General features: G+C 34.3%; 1 protein-coding gene across 4 annotated transcripts in view; it reads right to left on the bottom strand.

The window, feature by feature from the left end:
• Positions 1–823: 823 nt before the first annotated feature.
• Positions 824–20,400, bottom strand: part of LOC128993798 (peroxidasin homolog) — a 387,361-nt gene continuing 367,784 nt past the window's right edge. For 3 of the 4 annotated variants that reach the window (XM_054417812.1, XM_054417811.1, XM_054417814.1), the window contains 17 exons: positions 17,727–17,875; positions 16,503–16,623; positions 15,521–15,547; positions 15,186–15,347; positions 14,128–14,398; positions 13,021–13,142; positions 12,275–12,544; positions 10,181–10,414; positions 9,192–9,433; positions 8,555–8,710; positions 7,796–7,996; positions 6,814–7,149; positions 5,867–6,212; positions 5,304–5,421; positions 4,552–4,760; positions 3,205–3,428; positions 824–2,189 (listed from right to left, as the gene is read on the bottom strand). In XM_054417812.1, coding sequence (XP_054273787.1) covers positions 2,094–2,189; positions 3,205–3,428; positions 4,552–4,760; positions 5,304–5,421; positions 5,867–6,212; positions 6,814–7,149; positions 7,796–7,996; positions 8,555–8,710; positions 9,192–9,433; positions 10,181–10,414; positions 12,275–12,544; positions 13,021–13,142; positions 14,128–14,398; positions 15,186–15,347; positions 15,521–15,547; positions 16,503–16,623; positions 17,727–17,875 — 3,284 coding nt within the window. In that variant the 3' untranslated portion in view covers positions 824–2,093. The remainder of the gene's footprint in view (positions 2,190–3,204; positions 3,429–4,551; positions 4,761–5,303; positions 5,422–5,866; positions 6,213–6,813; positions 7,150–7,795; positions 7,997–8,554; positions 8,711–9,191; positions 9,434–10,180; positions 10,415–12,274; positions 12,545–13,020; positions 13,143–14,127; positions 14,399–15,185; positions 15,348–15,520; positions 15,548–16,502; positions 16,624–17,726; positions 17,876–20,400) is intronic. The other variant, XM_054417813.1, reaches the window with a different exon arrangement.

Here is a 20,400-nt window from a genome sequence, read left to right as displayed (position 1 = left end):
CATGGCAGAAAGAAAGACGCAATCATTTATAAACACTTCACTAAAAATATACAAGTGTTAACTAAAATAAACTGTAAGGGCTTAAGAGTTTTATTTAAAATAATGTTTTATTTACAAACCAACTGGTTTTAGAAATATGTCAGAAACATATTTGGCCGAGAAATTCAAACATGAACTCCTTTACAATAAATCTAAAATAAAATAAAGCTATGCTTTTGGAAAGCTGGCTGTCATAATAAATAAATTCTTTGAATAAACATAAAATATAAAGTTAAAAACACACAGGTAAGCTAGAACATTCTTTAGCATTTAGAGAGATACTCACAAAAGAAATTCAATGAGTTGTGATTGTAAAAAATATCATAGCTATAATTAATTTAAAATGGTAAAAATGTTTGAAAAGAGAGAAAATTCTAGGCAAATTTGTTTGTGTTCATTCTTAAGTAACTGTTTTTAAGATCACTCCATGATCAAATCAAATTCCTAAACAGTATGACTCGGAATCCGACTAGTTACTTTTAAAAGTTTAATGAATCGGAAAGAATCAACAGAAAAAAGACATGTTATTAAAATATGGCAATCACAAGCTTATGTTATTCACAGTAATATAAAACTATACCTTAAAAAATAGTTCATTTACACAAGAACAATTAAATATGTAAGCTATCATAATATTGATAAGTTTTCATGTGTTTCCACAGAAAATTAAAGCGACAAAAAAAAAATTGTAAAATTAGAAGCAAAAAAACTAATAGGCTAACTTATGAACTTTAATTCAATTGGAAAAAAAAACTAAAAAAAAAAACTCTCTATTACAAATAAATTATACAAAACTTCTATGTCCCAAGGAGAATGCATTTAGTTTTAACACAAAACTGTTGTCTATTTACAATTCTAGAATAATTAACATTTTATTTTACTACTAAAGCTAAAGAACAGTCAAAAAATTATGTCAACAACAATCTAAAAAGTTTAAACTCTTGTGAATTATTAACACATAAGAAGACAATTTTGATCAATGTTAGTGTTGAATGGCTGGAATAAAAATGGCAGAAAAGAAAACCTGTTGCAAATGATATCCAGCTATAGATTAATAAAATTAATATAACAGTTCTTCCATTATTTAACTATTCAAGTAGCAACGACATAAAATACCTACATAATAATTTGTTGAGAAAAATCTGAAATCCACCAATGGTCGAGCAGTTTACTAAAATAATACAAAAATAGCAGTTAAACTAAGTAAAGCATGATATAATTAATGCTCAAATGTAAAACAAACTATTGGCATTTCTTTAGACCAGATCCTTTAATGTACAGTTTTTTTGCTGATACTTGCAACAATTTGGCTGGTGCAATCTAATTGCAAAGATATTCGGAGTAAGGGATCGTGGTGTTTTGTTCTTTCACAGTTATGAATCTTGAACATAAATATAGACTCCAGCGGCCATTGGTGGACACTATTAATGAAAGATGCATATAAAACAACACTGAAATTAGGTTAGCTTGAAGTGATCAAGTCTCTTATGACTTTGTGACCAATATGGCTGCAAACCTATAACCCCACTTTAGCACATAACTTCAATCAGATTGCACCAACCAAATGAATCCATGTTGATAAACGATTAAAATAATTGCTGCTAGTTTTGACTAAGCAGGCTAAATAATACAAAGTGCAATTTATATCAAATTAAAAAAAAAACATATTGCTTTCAATTCAGAACCTATTTCAGCAATAAATTTAAAACACATAGTAACAGATTATTTCCATTGCTATTAAAAACAATAAGTATATTCTTTTAAATCTTTTGGTGATGCATAAAGCAGCCTTAAGAATATTTCAACATTTAAAACTGTAATGTTAAAATCACTAAAAATATACTTCTTCGACTATATGTGTGTCCACAAGAAACTTGTTAGAAAATAAAAACACTTATCTTAGTGCAGAAAATATCTCGTAATAATCTCCCGTTTTTAGAAAACCGTGCAAATTTTCACTGTGTTCTAAAAAACTGTAAGTTTTTTGTAAATGACAAACGGTTTGTTTGACGGTTTAGCTGTTACCGGTTAGTTTTGAGTATCACTGCTGACTATCATTCACACGTAGGACAACAAACGTTTGGCTTTTTCACTGGACGATCACACGTGAGCTTCGGACACACCAGGGTCGTACAGGTTACCTGCTCCTTCTACAGACAAATATTTTGAGATTAGACTCTGGAATGTGTATTTTGAAGAGTAGGTAGTCTAATTTAAATTATTTTAACCTCTAAAAAGTAATAAGTTAATTTAAATTTGACAATAGAACCATAGATAATATCTCTTTACTGTAAAAATTCACCCCATTCCTATGTTAAAATGTAACTTATAGTCAGTTTAGGAATAACAATGGACGTAGAATTGACCCACTAGAGATGTCTGATGTCAATTATTGGTTCCTGTCAAATGGGCAAGCTTTTTGTCCAAACAAAATCAAAATGTCATCTTATATTGTATACTGTACCTATTATTTTATATTTTACATACTACCTAAATGATAAAAGCTTTGGTAGAAAATATAATTTTAGATTAGCACACTAAGTGACAAGTGGCTTGTTTAGCTTTGTTATATTTGACCACAATATTGGCTTCAGAAGGTCCATACATGGGGTACCTCCCAGTTTTAAGCTTTTACTGATGGACTATTTGAAACTATTTTCCATTCCCATGTTAAAGATGTAACTAGTTTTTTAATCGAAAAAGACATAGTTGATCTGAGTCACCGTCAGATTGCACTAATTTAAATTACTAGTTTCTGACAAATATGCAGACTTTTCAACCAAGTAAAACTGATGTATTTGACTTATCGTAAGATATAGCATCTTTTATCATGTAAACTACTTCAGTGACAACAAATAAGGAAGAAAATATAATTTTACACACTAGCACAATCTTTGACTGGCTCACACAACTACTGTCTTCTTTTTAATAAAAAAAATGGCAACAGATTGTCCATAGATGGGATGTTTACTTCAATATCCAAAGTCAATGATTTCAACCAAAGTAGATCCACAGCCAATGAGGACGACACACATAGTTTTACTCTAGTAATCTTCACTCATGTACAGTCATTGTTTTAAACAATGAGTGGAGAGAAAAAATGTTGTGACCGCCTTCCCTTAGATCAGAGGCAAAAATCAATCACAATTGCAAAACGCTACTCACTCTACAGTCGCAGGTCGTACAAGCGTCCTTGACCCATCTCTGCCCTTCCTTCCTCAGTGTTCCGTTGCTGTCTCTACAATGAGTCAGCTGTTTTATCCTTCTCTTGAGAGTTTTCACACTCTTCTGCAACTCCTGCACCATCGTCTCCAGACCCTCTAGTCTGGAGTCGGTAGCGTTCATCAGGTCTCGCCTCGTCCTCAGCTCGTTCTCGTCGCTATCACAGTCTGAAACACAACGGCTAGAGTGGTTGACAACAATGGGGAGGTTGTGTATTTTTTGTTGTGAAATATTTATAAAGAGTAATAATTTAGTTATAGTTTTAAATAATTTTTTTTTACCTTATGAATTTTCCTGATAGCCTTAAGTACAAAACTACCATCAAATATACAATCAAGTCTAAATAATTTTCCAACCTTAATCTTCTGCAATGTTGGATAGGTAGGAAGGCAGAATAACACGTAAAATACTCATATAAACATCGTAAAGACTCAATGCAAACATGTTTAAAAAGTTAATGAATGTTTTTCCTGTTGTTAAAAATATTCAGATTGATATGTTAGTTTTACATTGAAAACATTTTCCCCCGGTTTTGAAACTATTATCATATTTTTTTATAAAAAGTAAGCAATAATGTAAAAATTTAGCTTTTGTAATTGAAAAATTTTAGATAGACTTCTGTGATGCCAACCAGGAATAAAGTGGTACACATACACTCAGCCAAAGGTCCACACTAGGACCACTATATTGTGAGGGAATTCTTTAATGTCTAAGGACATAGGCACTAGCTAAGGATAATTTTTCACATTAATTGAGATGATGGCGCCACATTACTTCAGGCTAGACCTAGGGTATAGCATTATCACTTAGATTAAATACAATCCATTAGTGATTTGGCAGGATTTGAAACTGGGACCTCAGGGACCTCCCTTGCTCCCTTTTGTAAGGGATTGTAGAGAGGGAACTAATTTGTGTTTGACAATTTGATAAACTTTGTAATAAAGTGTGCGTGGATCAAGAAAAATAAAGTGCTGGAACCTAAAGCATTTCACATACATTTTCCATGTAATGACAGAGGTGGTAGAGGTTTTCTCCACATACCCAGCTTGGTGTACAGTCTTATCACACACAAATAGCCAGTATTCGACCGTGTAGGGAGGATCGAATAACACTCAGGGATGGATACAAAGATCTGATAATTAAGACTCTATACCCATAACAGTAGCTGCACTGCCACTGATGACAAGAACATCTACTAGGGAGTATGAACTAAACTTTCACTAAAGAATCACTAAACACGTTTCAGACACATTAAAAATTAAGCTTTAAAATACTCTTTGAAACTCATACCTTCGCACTCATACCAAAAGCGCAGGTCCATTGCTGGCAGATCCCGACAGGAGACGAGAGAAGGTTGCTGCACAGAGGGGAGCAGGAACACGTCGGGTGTAACTCGGGTGATGTTGTCTCCGTTGTCACACAACACCCGAGCTAGAGATGCCTGCTTGATCTGCGTCAACTGCTCCGGCTTGAAAGTGGCTAGTGACTCATACCAGAACCTGACAAAGATTAAACAATAAAATCAAATTATTGTTGATTGTAAAACAAATCGAAAATATTGCAAAAGTTATAGCTACGGTAGCTCAAAACCTAATAATTTCCAGTATTCTCTATTGTAAATTGCACAATGTGACTGTACCTTCCATGTGCAATGAATGTCTATGAAAAATCAAGCTACTAAAGAATATTTGTTGCAATTAACTCTACTCACAAATGAGCCTCTAGAGCATGAAATAAGAAAAAGCTGCTCATAGAAGGTTCTCATTACCTGAGAGACATATATTACTTTTTGTTTTTAGGTTAAACTGAAGGTTTTCAAACAACCAAATTTAGATTATTTTGTAGCTAAACTCCACATGAGTTTGGTAAGAATTGAACCAGACTCTCTATGACATGATTTTCACATTGACCACTCAATCAGCCAATGCAAAAAAAATATGATTTACGTAGTTTTTTGACAATCCCTGAACCTAATTTTTACCACCAAATTAGTTGAACTAAAATATACTGCGTTATCTGTGTAAAATGTAAAGGCATCTTACCTGTCGCCATCTCGCATACGGCGGAACTGATCCACAAGGATACACCTGAACAGAGGTCCGACTCTGGCTCCGTCCACTGGGTCCTCGAGGATGCCCCCAACCCAGACGTCAATGTTACCTGTAACAAACCAAAGTAAGCAATACTTAGAAACAAAAGTCTGTCCTTGATCATGGTTATAAAACCATCTAAGTCAGTAGTGGGGCCAAACTTATGGATATTGCTATATGAGACATCTTGCATATATTAATAGTGGTTTATTTACCTTGTATTTTCGTCACAGCTCAAAAATGTTGTATAGAAGCTACAACCATGGTTTCGACGCCGTTTGCGTCATGGTCACTTAGGACATGTCGAGATGTAGACTGTCGTTCTCCTTACTTACGTTCTACATTTCTACACACAAAGAGGCCATAGGTGGACAAGAAAATGGAAGGCTCTGATAGGCCATTAACCTCGTAAAAAATTACAATTGTGAGTCACATTAGAACTATAAACAATTCCAATCCAAAATCAAGTAAGTTAAAATATTACTACATGGAGTCAACTAATGAAAACCACAAACCTGGATGACCATAAAGCTCTTGGAGTTGGTCCCTGACGGCTTTGTTGGATATTTCGCCCTGTAGGTCATCAAAGGTCTGTGCCACGGTGAGGTTGCAGACCGCACGGTAGTCGTTGTAAGGTGGGAGAGCATGGTCACGTCCTCGCTGAATATTCATGGCAGCCAAGTCTAACGAGACCGCGTGGGCGACGGTGAACAAATGTTCAGTAAGCTGTTTGTTCAGGTTTTCATGAGGCATCTTCCGTTTGGCCGCAGTCATGAACATCCCTCGTAACAGTGGGTCAGTCCCCCCCTCGTCAACGAGGCGCCACGGAGAGAAGAACGCCTTACCCAGCAGTAAATCGCCCTGGAGAAAATGTAACAAAGTTTTATAACCGTGGGATAGGACTTTTGCCAAGTATCCCACTCTAAAAATGCATGCAATGTGGGATTATTCCAGTAAAATTTCATCCACTAAAAATTCATAAAGATTATATTGTACTTTTTCTAAGTTGCACATGCAGAAATAGTTTGCATTTTACATCATTGCTTTTATAATTTTCATTTTAGAGTTTTAATATTAACTACAGTACTTGAATCTCAATATTTTTACTTTCTCTTGGTAAAATTTACAAAGTTCTAAGTAAATTGTGTAAAAGCTACTACAAGGGGGTTTCGGTTAACATTTTGCAAAATGATTAGAAATACTAAATGTTTGAAATATATATATAAAAAAATAATATCTTGTCCATCTTAAATCAAATAGAAACTCCAAATAGAATATAGTCTATACAATTTGAAAATCTAAAGGGTTGAAGACAGACAAGGTGCCTTTACGACCTATATCTTTATTTAAAAATCTCAGTTTTGATGACAAGTAGGTTTATTTAGTTCATCACTGGTTTGAGAGTCTAGTGAAGAAAAACATAAATTAAAAACACTCAAGAGTATACATCATAACCAAGTACCTCAGGAATAGTAGCAAACTCAGAGTCCAGCCTGCGTAGCACTGGGTTGATCAGTGTGTGGCCAAACCTCAATGCAGCCGTCGCAAACACATTGGAGATCCCAGGGTCAATGTTGGGGTTATAGCCGGTGTAATCACCCAGCATGTTCATCCCCTTGGCACCCAGTACATGACGTAACCAATGGGCGTACGTGATGTGCTGCATCTCCGCGCCCACTATCTTGCGAGCCTCGTAGAACAACGTGTGACCGTCCCAGTGGGGGTTGATGTCACGTAATTCCTGCGCTACCCGATTGTGCTCCCGCAGCCATATTGTGTGCATCGTAGTTAGACCGATCTGTGTTAAAAGATTGATGTAAGTGGTGGAAGATGATTCAGGAGGAACAATTACGAGAGAAAAAAAATTTATATTTTTAGATCATGGGAATTTGAAACATTTTCTTATGTAGGGTAAATAAAAGGTGTCTGCCAACTGACACATACTTTCTCCCTTTAACCTGATATTAAAATTGAACATCGCCTAATACTTGTACAAGAGAAAACAATTATAATGGGTAAGCAACAGAAGTAATTATGGTTTTTATGGGGAAATTAAAAATTGCATAATTGCTTTTTTGAACCATATTGAGTTTACAATGTCGAGGTTTATGTGATTTTGTTCAGATTTAAAAGTACTAAGACAGTATATGTCACACGTGCTGACGAAACGTACATAGAGTGACTAAAATCTTTACCTCAAGAATGAATGCAACAAAATATAAGGTTATTAATATAATTCAAATCTTTGAAACTGGGATAACACAAAAAAACTATTATGACTAAGAGTAAAATCATTGACTTCTGTGTATAGTCAATGGTAAAATGTATAAAATGTGTTTGTACAAATATTACTTGGAGACCTATCCATTTTGATCTTGATGTGCATCCGAGTTGTGTTTTTATGTTATAAGCTTAGATTCATCATGGGTTACCAAACAGTTTACCTGTTCATTGACTCTGATGTCTCCGGCCAGGAAGCAGCCGACATCACTCTCAGTGACATCCCTACGGCAGTCGACCTCTTGACCTCCAGCGATGGGCAACATAGCCTTGCCTGCTGGGGAGGAGATCCCCACTCTCAGCAACCCCAGGTCACTGCTCAGGTCCCGCAGTAGCTGGGCTCGCTCCTCGGTGAATCCGTACACCTGGAGAGAATTTTTGTTTTGATTTTACTGTTGATGCCAATGGCATTTTATAATTTAAAATATCAAGTGTATTTATGGGAAAGTGGTCCCGAATCTGTGAAATGTTTTTGGATGCACCGAGAATACAATCTGTTCATCCGAACCAAAGTCTGAGACGTTAAACACTAGGTTCAACACACTCTAAATTGGAAAAAATGTTGTTTGATAGTTTGTATTGTTGATTTACTTAATATTAAACTTTTAACTGAAGGAACCTTCCATATTATAATAAATTTCCAATTATGTACTTATAGTAGCTAGGTATATCTTTTACTGACATTGATTTTTAACACATCATAGAATAAGAATATATTTTTTTAAACATAACATTCACAGATTGAAATGTCTTTTCTTGAGAAAACGTTCTGAATTATATCTTACATATATAAATGAAAATACAAATGAGGGTTAAGTTAAGTTCAGAGTTAAACTAAAACATTTCTTTATAAACACCACCATTGATTCCCAAAGAATTTTCGATATTAAAACTCCCTTGTGAAACAATTTAAATATTCCCACCTGAGATCCGTCAATGTAGGCTGTCAGCTGATTGATCTGTTCTCTTGGCTGAATAGTGTTGAAGAAGACCGAAGTCATTCCTGACCCACACACAGAGCTGCTGCGGATGAAGTCAATACATCTACGGTTCCGTATCCTCGGATCATTTTCTGGCACCTACAAGCAGTATTAATTTGTAAGAGCGCATAGTTTTGAGAAAATAAAACTGTGTAAATTATAAACCAACTTTAAAGAAGAAGGGGTCCAATTTGGCTTAAATTTCTTCCTTTTCAAACCTTACAAAACTTACCTCAATTGGAAAGCTAGGAGAAGCATAGCCACAGGTCTTCTTGCAGTCTATACCCTCCCAGCTCTTGGCTGATGTCAAGGGTATGCATGGTCCAGGTACTTTATCCAAATCCTTCTATCCCATTTGGCTTAAGCTATTCTTTCAACTCCCACAACCAACACTTACCTCCATTGGGAAGCAAGGAGTAGCATAGGCGCATCTCTTCTTGCAGTCTATCCCCTCCCACCTCTTGGTTGATGTGGATGGTATCATGGTCCTGGTCCATGATACCATGGTACTAAAGTACTTTTCTCCCTTTTGGCTTTCACTTCTAGCTTTTCAACTCCTACAACTATAACCACCACTTACCTCCATTGGGAAGCAAGGAGTAGCATAGGCACAACTCTTCTTGCAGTCTATCCCCTCCCAGCTCTCGGCGGATGTGGAGGGTATCGCATGGTCCAGGTCATGGTCCAGGAACTGTCCCCACTGCATCACCATGTGCGTGATCTCAGAGTCTGGGGTGATGTCATCTGTGCTGATGACTGATGTTGAAACAAGTCTGGCAGCTGGCTTGGGAAAACCAAAGTACTTCTTGTCTTTGTTCCATCCTGAGAAAGAAGATAAGTTTTAGAATCTAAACTGCATTCAAAATGCAGTCTTCGAGAAAAAAAGTGAAATTTTGTTGTGTTTTTAAACCAACTGTGCCGACATTCTTCTATCACTATACCCGTTTTGGAAAGGTTCAGGAGAACCACAAATTGCAACTTTTGAATGTACATTCGATGCTATCCCCTACAGCACAAATAATGCAAAACATGGCCATAATAAACTGTACAAAGAAAATATGAGAAATTTGTGGAAAATGACATTTTTATTAGTTTACTGGCCCGACAGGCGTCGTCCTGTCCTAATGTGGTTTTATGTCAAATGCTCGTTCATTTTCAAGATGAGCTCATTCGCATGGCTCAATCATGTCCTGGTTGAAATTCGTTCGCTACGCTCACTCACCTTTAGGTTGAAGCTCGTTCGGACGTAGGCTGTCAAGCGGTTACGGAGTCCATAAAGGACAAACAAACAAACATACATTGGATTTTATATATATAGATTGAGAAGTTGAAGATTCAAATTGATAGTTTCCGTTTGAAATCTAATTTAGCAATGTTTAACACAAAAGCATTACAATAGTATGACTTAGAAACTGTATTATCATTATTAACCAAACAAGATCTGCAAGATTTCATTCAGTAGCCTACTGGTACCTAAGTTAGACAAGACTCAATATATTAATGCTTGAAGCATAAATTTTAATCAGCAATTTCTAATATCATTCAGCAAATCCACTAATTCAATCTCACCAATAGGTGTGCTGAAGCCGTTTTCGTAAATAGGACTCAGCAGTCTACGGAAGCCAATGAGTGACGAGCCCCAGCGCGGATGCTGCAGGTTGTTGCAGGTTCCGTCTATTGTGCGGTACTTGGCGTGGAAACACATGTCGGAACAGTTAACTGCGGCCTGGTGCTCCATACAACCAGAGAGGTTGGCTACTAGTTGCAGCTGCTGTGGCGACAAGATGTCAGCGTAGGAGAAGTCTGGAAAAGATCATACCACTCAAGCTAAAGGGAGATAGTCATGTGCCAGACGCACTTCAAAACTAAAAACTATTCACTCCATATCTAACTACAGTACAGTGCTACATTATGGGAGAGTCAGAGTGATAGAGATGATATCTTCTATTCACAGTAACCCTAGTAGCACAAATATGTATTTTATACATATTTTATATATTTAAAGTTGTATTTGATAGAACCTCGAGTAAAATATGTATAAAATATATCTTTAATAATAGTTTGATATATTCAAATATATATTTCAAATATTACCAAAAAGCAATGCAAAATATAAATTAAATATAAGTTTTGAATATATAAAATAGATTCATAATATATATTGATAAAACAATTATAGAATCTATAATATACATATTTTATATGTATATTTTTCCTATTAAATATTTAAAAAAATTATGAGTTGAGAATATTTTAAATATATATATAAAATATTTTTGAAACTATATTATATATTTAAATTATTTATAAATATATTTTGAAACACGTCAGATATTTTTATTAATCAAATAATATTATATTTGTAGAATATATAGCCTATAATCTTTTATAATTAGCAAATAAATAATTTGCATCTTTTTGTTTTTTATAGTGTCTATCAATTTATACATGCATTTTTTGTATGATAATTGCTATTGTGAAAGCGTTAAAATTAAGTTAATATTAATTTGTACTCTGAATGGTGTCACTCTATCGGGGCAACAGACGGGCTTTTTGTCCATAGTTGTTAGTGCTAAGAAGTTATTTTTGTTCACTTATTTGTAAATAAAAGCACTTTTTCATTTCATTTCATTTCATTTCACTCTATCATACACATAAAGAAAAAAATAGCATATAGTTAAGAGGCAGTATACATGTTCGACAGCTACATTTGGGTCAAACGAAAAAAAGTGTTGATGGGTTTTATTTTTTTAATTGCAATATGTGACAATGAATGTGATCATAGAAATCTCGAATGATTGGCTAGAAAAGGGTGCTAGTGACTGGCGACCTTTTAAGAAACTAATTACGGTTGTATATGACGTTCTAAAAATAATTATTTGATTTACATATGCCATAAATTACATAATATTTGTCATAGTATTTAAATTAATTTTTGTAGTTTACTGTATTTGTATTCGTGGAGACTACTCACTATTCACTACAGCACTATTCAACCTAACTACTTGATGCCAAAACAGATTAACAGAATCATATTATACTGTAGTATAAAAAAAATTTCAAGTATTGCAACCATTGCAACTGAGGGCCACTCTTGCACCATTTGAAAACTAATGCTAACAACAGTCACAAGTAGCTCAGAGGTAAGGTAGGCTCATAAGTCGAAGGACCCAGGTTCGAGACCCACTTGCGCTGAAAAAATTTTATCCAGTAATTTTTTCAAAATTTGTTTTTATGAACTATTTAATCAATTTACTCAACTGATAATTGTGTTTTTCATACTAAATCATTATTATTTTGTGTTTTTATGTTTAGGCCCCATGGGATGTTTGGAAGAGATATTAAATACATTTTTAATTTAAATATTATTCACTAAAATATATTATTGGAACATATTTTCTTTATATTTAATAGATTCAAAAACATATTTTTTATATATTTAATATATTTTAAATATTATATATAATTGACATTAATACACACTTGAGATATATAAAATAGATTTTAAATATATTTATTCATATGTATTTAATATATATTTGTGCTACTAGAACTTTTCCACTCTTTTTTTACTATCTGAAGTACAGTTCCAAATCTATCGATGTAAAACTTTAAAACTAAGTAAGATAACAAACAAAAGTTTGACCTGTTGACCGACCTCACCTTGCGTCAAGTTGACCTTGAGCCCAGACTGTATATGTCGCCGGATGTTGACCAGCGTCCTCTCGTACACCTCGGCAGCTCTGATGATGTTACGGGAGTGGTTGTCAGGGAAGCGCATCAGCTGCATGAGCACCGATGGTGTTCTCTGCGTGTTGTTGTGAGCGAACAGAGAGGCGATGGTTGCGTTGATGGCTCGATCCACAGCCGCGGCCGCCTCTTGGAACGCCAAGTGAACGTATCTGTCGCCAGGAGCCGCCCCTCCACTCAGGTCTGGAGAAACAAGAGGTGGATATTTTAAATTTCCGACAAATTTACTAAAACGTTTTAGAATACTAATTGATTTACTTATTGAACAAATTTTCTGACATCCTGGAAAAAGGAGTTTTCTAGACATCTTGAGTAATATATTTTCACTGGGATCTATTTGATGGTTTAACTAATTAGTCTATTTTGTGTTAACAAAGCCAAGTATTATGTAAATTGAATTTCACTATAGTTACTTTTATATGTGCAAGGTAATTGTACCTTTTTAGTGGGCCTTAAGGGGGATTAATCTGAAAATATTGACGTGTCTGTTAATAAAGTTGTAGACTACAGTTAAAATATTGTTCAAATTGTCAATATTGTTGAATTGTTGCTGCATTATTATTGTTTAATTGTTGCAATATTGCTAAAAAGTCATACAAGTAAAAGTAACAGACATTCTTACACTTAAAAAAACATAATCAAGAAATAAAAATCCATACCTTCAACAGTAAGGGTTCCTTGAGCGCTGACTGAGCCGTACTGGTTGGAAGCAATACACTCGTACAGTCCTGAGTCCTCCACTGTCAAGTTGTAAATGCGCAAACTTCCAATAGGGAACACTCTAGAAGACGTAAACATGGATGATGTCAAACATTTGTGTGAACTAAATTATATTATATAAAAATTATTATATGAAGAGACGATGTTTCGTAATATTTTTGTCTGAAAGAAATATCTGTCACTGGGATGAGGACACTTTACTTCACATGAAAACCCTAAGTTGCCCGCCACAATATACTCAGCCAGTGCCACTCTGCGGTGATATGAAGATAGTAAAGAATCTTCATGGTAAAAGCAACATGGGACTAGAGAGATCAAGATAATGCTATATGTATTTACAGCAGTAAGAAACTACAGCAAGAGGACTGTACTTTAAATGTATCTAACTGTAATCTAAAAACTGTACTTTAGCGTCCTGGACTGTAAACTTTCCCTTCACTTGACAGAAAACTAACAACAGTTTATCTCCAAAAATTATGGAAATTGATTGGTACTTAACTGTATCACATTCTTTAAATAAGAAATTTGGATGGTTGGATTTTTTTTAGTGAAATTGGGGTTATTTTATATAAAATAGGCAGTTGAACCGAACTTTTAATATCCCGATTGCAGAACGTGTATGCAAAGATTTTGGCAATAAAAAAATTAAGCTTTAGCAGCGATTGTGGAGGATGATATTTTCTTGTGACCAAGAGACGATGATGATGTCTAAAAGACCACAAAAGATGTTCAGGAGTTTTGCTGAAATTGTAGCTTCTTTGATAAAGATTGTTACCGTATTGCTATAGTTTTGGGTTCTTAAAAAATTTTTTTTGGTGATTCAAATGTTTAGAGTCTGGATAATTGTAGTTCTTCTGTATAAAAAGGTTTTTTGTTAGGTAGCTTTTCGTGTGATAAGCTACATAAGTGAGATTATGTGTATCACTTAACATATTAACTTAACATAGGGTGATAAGTAAGCGGGTGCTAACGGCAAATACCAATCACACATTTCTTACCAAGAGGATAAAAAATTTAAAATACATTGCTAAAACAAATTTTTTTACCTGTGATTTCTATCTTCCCTAAGTGTGACTCTGTCCTTGGTCCAAGCCACTGTGGGCAGAGGTTCTCCCTCTGCCTTACACGGTAGCTCCACACTGGAAGCAACTGGGGCATTGACAGGGTAGGGGGTGAGCACTAGTCGCGGAGGTCGAGGGCCGTATCCTCGCACTCTCAGTTCTCCGCTAGCCTCCGCCGACCCTACCTGGTTCTGGGCCAAACAGGTGTACAAACCCGAGTCTGACTCCTTGGCATGGTCCACAGTCAGTAGGGTTCCTGGAATATTTTTGCAACAGTGAATAATGCGATACTGGAAGAAAGGAAAGAATTTAGTCTGCAGGAATTGATTTATAGATTCCTGGAATTTTAGCAGCAATTGTGAATAAATTAAGAATATTTTAGAATATAAGGAATCCTACTAGATAAGTGAAAAGGCTTTACCCAAAACTATCAGATATAAGATTTAACAGTCTCAGTATTGAAAAAGGTTTGGGATGAGTTTAAATCATTATAAGACTACATGTTCCTCTCCGCTCTGTACATATATCCAAGGTTCTTGATGATAAAAATTATTACCTATTTTTATCATCAAGAACTTTTTTGGCTCTTTAATTACTATAGCTTTACCCGTACTGTGTACTTAACAATTTCTTATACTATGATAATGAGTAGCATGGGTATTGCATTGTAATTAAAATCTATTATTGATATGCAAAAATGTCAGAAGAAGACATGTCACCATACTTTTCGGGAGCTTGGAATAAGGTCAGATCAAGTAAAAAAAAAACTCATGGTATTTTTAAAGATTTTTTATATTATCTCAACAAAATTTTTTTGTATGAAGAGCTTTAGACCAGACAAACTATGCCCACTTGCAGTCTTACCTCACACACGAAATGGCTGCAACAGGTCCATATCAGTTGGATGTCTATAGTTCATGGAAACACAGTACCGGTAGTCTAGTACCTATTTACTACACACTAATGTTCAAACAATATAGTTTTCAGTTTGAAAAATTACTTTGGACTCTAAAGCTTTATCATTCAATCATCTCCAAAATCACCTTCAGATGTTATGCTGACTCGCCCCTGAGGAACGACGCTGCGGCCGTCTTTGAACCACGTGATGACCGGCTCAGGTGATCCGTCAGCTTCACATCTCAACTGAGCCTTGGAGCCACTCCGAACTGTCTGATTCTCTGGCATGGTGACAAAGTGGGGCTGAACTATAAAAACGCCAACATGACAGTTTAGTAACATTGTAAGCATTTATCAACTTCTAAATACATCGTACAGCACAGTAAATATGCCAAAACGTAAGTACCGGTAGGACTAGCAAAATTAAAAAGATTAAAGTAAACTGTTATAAAAATTTTTTTAAATACAGCAGAACACTTACCTTTCGGAAAGAACTTGTGATCTGTTCCTTGAAGCATGGGGACAAAAGCACCAATAAATATACTGTACTACATTCAAAATTTAAAGATGACATAAAACGACTATATTTTAAATCTTAATCATCTAGAAGCAAAGAATTTGACTTCCTCCAGATGTCTTATGATTAGAAATCAAACAAATTCCCAATACAAGACGATTTCTGTAAAAGTGTGATCTAAATGCAGTAATAAATGTAAAACTGTCAAAGGAATTCAAATAATTAAATGTTTAGGAATTGTTTTACAGTAAAACCTCGCACTGACTCGACACCCGGTAACTTGACAGTCAACAGCTGACAGGGCGAACTAAAAGAAGCAAATTTATTAGAACATTATTTTTAATTGTTGAATTTTCAAAATTGATTTGAATTGGGCTAATATTGAACGGTATGCAAAGAAAAGATACATCTTTTTTATTTCCTTTGACAATTTATAACCAATATTTTATGACAATTATCATTGCTTTTATAATATAAAGTTTTTAGATCATCAACAATTTTTCAGAAAAAGCTTTTCAATTGACAAAGTCAAACTTATGTCATGGTTTAACATGAATCAAGAAAAATATGTCATAAAAACATAGGAATATTTAAAATGTTGACTGTGATATTCATACAAAAACAAGATTAAAACTGTAAGTTCAAGATTTCAGGAGAAAATTTGGTTGAAAAGAATGTACAAGAAAAAGACTGACTCCAGGAAGAAAAAACTTGGTTTCGCTTGTTTCAAAGAAGTGTTTAAAGATAAATGATGAATATTGCACAATATGTATCTTGCATAATATCTTGCATTTGGTTGTACTTAATACAATTTTATTATTAAAGAGGAATCAGAGCAAGGTGGGAAGGCTTTAGATTATAATTTAGAGTTCCTGCATAGGTTTAAGTCAGGAACCTCAAATGATGGAAATCAAGGTCAGATTTGAAATAAATAATGATTATTTACCATTGACTCTCAGTTGAGCTACGGAGGAAACTCTACCCAGAAAGTTGGCAGCACTACATTTATAGGCTCCTGCGTCTTCTCTTGCGACTCTTGAGATCGTGAGGGTTCCAGCTTCACTGATCTGAAAAGGTCCGTGAAGTTAGCCCCCCCCATAAAAGCACTAACAATTAAACTAGCTCCTGAACCGTAAGAGCACTAACGATGGGAGTTGAAGCACTAACCAGCACTAACGAAGCACTAACCATTAATACTAGTTTAATTGTTAGTGCTCTTATGGGGGGGGGCCAACTTCCGTGAAGTTGGCCCCCCCCACAGTTTTTCGGTTCTAGCTCAAGAACCGTAAGAGCACTAACGATGGGAGTTGAAGCACTAACCAGCACTAACGAAGCACTAACCGTTGGTACAGTTTTAAAAGTTAGTGCTCACATATTACTACTGGGGGGGGCTAACTTCCGTGAAGTTGGCCCCCCCCACAGTTTTTTCGTTATAGCTCCTGAACCGTAAGAGCACTAACGATGGGAGTTGAAGCACTAACCAGCACTAACGAAGCACTAACCATTAATACTAGTTTAATTGTTAGTGCTTTTATGGGGGGGGGCTAACTTCACGGACCTGATCTGAAAGGACAATTTACTTAGAATCCAAGAACTTAGGGAACCCCTATAAATCAGAGTTAATAGACATTAGTCATAAGTAAAATTTAACAAATATCCAAAGATTACCTTGCTTGTGTTTGCAAAAAAGATGCTAAGAAATATACCAGTGTGTTTGTTTGAATTATATTACATTGTTTTGTATTAATTTTGATTTGGACTTAAAATAGTTTGAAGAAAAATTAAAATCTTAAAATTAAAGATTGCCTTAAGTTAGACCTAACAGCTTTTGTTTATTTATCAACCATCCAGTTTGCAGCTTTTGCCATTTTTGTCAACAAATACTGGTTTTCAGTACACCAAAAGTCATAACCTTTTAGTAAACAATTTTAACCTATAAATCTATATGGAAAAAAATACTTACAGTGATTTATTTTACAATCTGAAATAAGATGTTTGTGAAAAACTCATGGACGAAGGACATTGAAGGATAATTATTTTACTCACACCGTATGTAAGCATATTGCAGTTCAATGTGGGTTAAACAAATTTTAATCATAATCGAAAAAGGTTATGATTTTTTTACATCACTTCTAAATTTAGTTCAATGTGGAAACAAACAATTTAAAACCTGAAATTTGCCTCCGTTTTGCACAGGTAAGTCGTCCTTGGTCCAGAGAAGATCGGGAGGGGGAAGTCCAGCCGCAGAGCAGTCTAACCTCACTGAGTCTCCAATGTCAGCGTTGACGTCTTGCGGTGTATGGAGGAAATAAGGTTTGGCTGCAAGTTTGATAATTCATGTCAACAATCGTGTTTTGAGATGAATCTTAACAAAACAGTATTTCAAAATATATAAACTAATAGAGCTGATCATTTCTAGGGCAATACATATTACAGACAAACCTCTAAGACAAATTTCAAGGGGTAGGAGGAAAATTGGTACCCTAGTGGAAGACATCAATAGAAATCAATAGAAAAAAACTATTGATATCACTAGATGCTTAGTGATATCAATAGATGTTCATGGATATCATTACAAGTAAATACAAACAAATAGACATCACTGAAAACTTAGTTAATACATATCACTAGACATCTATAAACATAAAATATATCAATATAGATCATTAGAGCAAACAAATCGTTCATTGATATCAATAGAGAATATTTTTTAAATACGTTAGATGTAAATATAAATCAATAGACATCAATACGGGTAAATAAAATTCAAAATATCTCTAAAATGAATCACATATGAGCATTATGGATTATACAAACTATCAATGTAAAGTGGTTAAATAAACAGTAATAAGAATGTTATTTTTTGAAAAAAGGAAAAACTCTAGTTTTAGGTCATAGACGTTAGCTGAGGTACCTAAAACTTAATATAATTTAAAAATATATCATTTTAAAATTGTTGTAAAACAGTTAAAACTTGTATTAGGCCTAAATCTTATTTTTAAACTGCCAAAAACTGATTGCTAAACAATTTTAAAATTGTTGTAAATCAGTTTACAACTTGTATTAAAACTAATTTTTTTAAACTTCAAAAAACTGATTGTTAAACATTTTTTAAATTGTTTCAATCTTATATCAACATTGTTGTAATATGAAGTTTAAATCAAAATGTTTTAAAATTGTTATACAACAATTGTAATACAGCTTTTGACAACTTTTAACAATTTCTTTTAATGGGTTATTTTTAGGGATAAAAATCACTCACAAATTCATCATTTAATTCCTTATTTCTAGAAATCATTAAAAATAAATTGTATTGACACTATTCACATCACCCAAGTAGTAAGAAAACAGTTTGAACTGGTAATAAAACAGTTTTGAAACATGTTAAAGCATAATTACATGCATGGGTAGCTACATGCTTGAAATGACACAAATGCCATTGAAAAATCTTTTAAGTTCAATTATGAGGCCTAACACAGCTTCTCGCATTCAAACTGGCTATCATTACATAGTCAGATATGAAGTGTTTGTGGCGTAGTGGCTTAGACAGCCGGCTACCATGCTGGAGTCACAGGTTCAAATCACGGAAACACCACAAGCTTTTTGACAAGAATTATATTTCTTTTTCATTTTTATTTTATTTTTAGTGCATAGTAGATGTGATTCAATGTGTTGAAACAAATTAAAAATAGTTTATTAACAAGCTACAAATTATTTTCAATTAAGCTAATGACTCGGATTCTATATTTACTTGTATTGATATGTATTGATGTGTATTGATGTGTATTGGCCCAAATACACATACGTATCAATACGTATCAATATACAATTTTTGTATTGATATATATTGATCTCTTCCACTAGGGTATTATCGAGGTATTCATAAAAAAGAGGTTTGTTTTATCAAGGTTTATACTATCGTTATTTGTCTTATAGAGGTTTCTCCTTTCTCGAGGCTTGTGCCAAACAACGACTGAGGAAGAAAGAGGGATGGGTGGGGGTTTCATGCTGAGACAAGCTTCTGTTGGTTTTGAAAACTACAAACTCTGGAAATTAAGATCATGAGAAATTTGTCTTATAGAGGTCGCATACGTCTTGTAGAAGTTTTGTGCTAAGAATATTTGTTGTATAGAGCTTAATCAGTCCTAGCCCATGTCACAAACAAATTCGTCTTATGGGGGTTTTTACCTAATTACTATTTTGTATATTGATGTTTTTAGCATTCACCTTTATGAAAGTTTCAAGGGGATAAAAAAAAAATTGTCTTATCAAAGAATTTGTTTTACCAAGGTTCGTACTAACGAGGTTTGACCGTATTAATAGAGAATCATGGGGAAAAATATAAAATAGAACAATCTTTAATTTTTATGGATATGTAGTAACACCATTGTCTTTTGGATGTTGAAGTATATATCCTATCGATATGGAACACATGTTGCATTTTTTTTATAAAAAGTTTCATAATTTTAGCCATTCACAAAGAGTGACACGGTGTAAAATTGTATTTTCTCAACTAATTCTTGTTTATGTTGCTGTTGACAAGAAATAAAAGATGATATACTGTTAAGAACACATCGTCCTATCAGTTTGGCAAAAGTAACAATTGGGGTTTTTTTTAGAATAGATCCATACAACCCCAACACACAGTTCTTATTTGGGGGAGATTATTTTTTTAACAATGATCAGCTGTTTCTTTAGTAAGGACCAGTTTCTAAAATCCTTATGTTCAAGAACAGCTTGGTCAAGTTTTGAACTATCAAAAAGAAAAAATGACTTTTGTAAGGATTGAACTGGTGTCCTTCTGATTACTAGACAAGAATCATAACCATGTTCCCACTATCTAT

Source organism: Macrosteles quadrilineatus, unplaced genomic scaffold, assembly GCF_028750875.1.
Source record: "Macrosteles quadrilineatus isolate MER2022 unplaced genomic scaffold, UCM_ALF_1.0 Scaffold_5__1_contigs__length_97177068, whole genome shotgun sequence".
In the NCBI taxonomy this organism is placed as follows: Eukaryota; Metazoa; Arthropoda; class Insecta; order Hemiptera; family Cicadellidae; genus Macrosteles; species Macrosteles quadrilineatus.
Note: the sequence above shows the minus strand (reverse complement) of the source record. Positions and strands in the feature narration are given on the sequence as shown.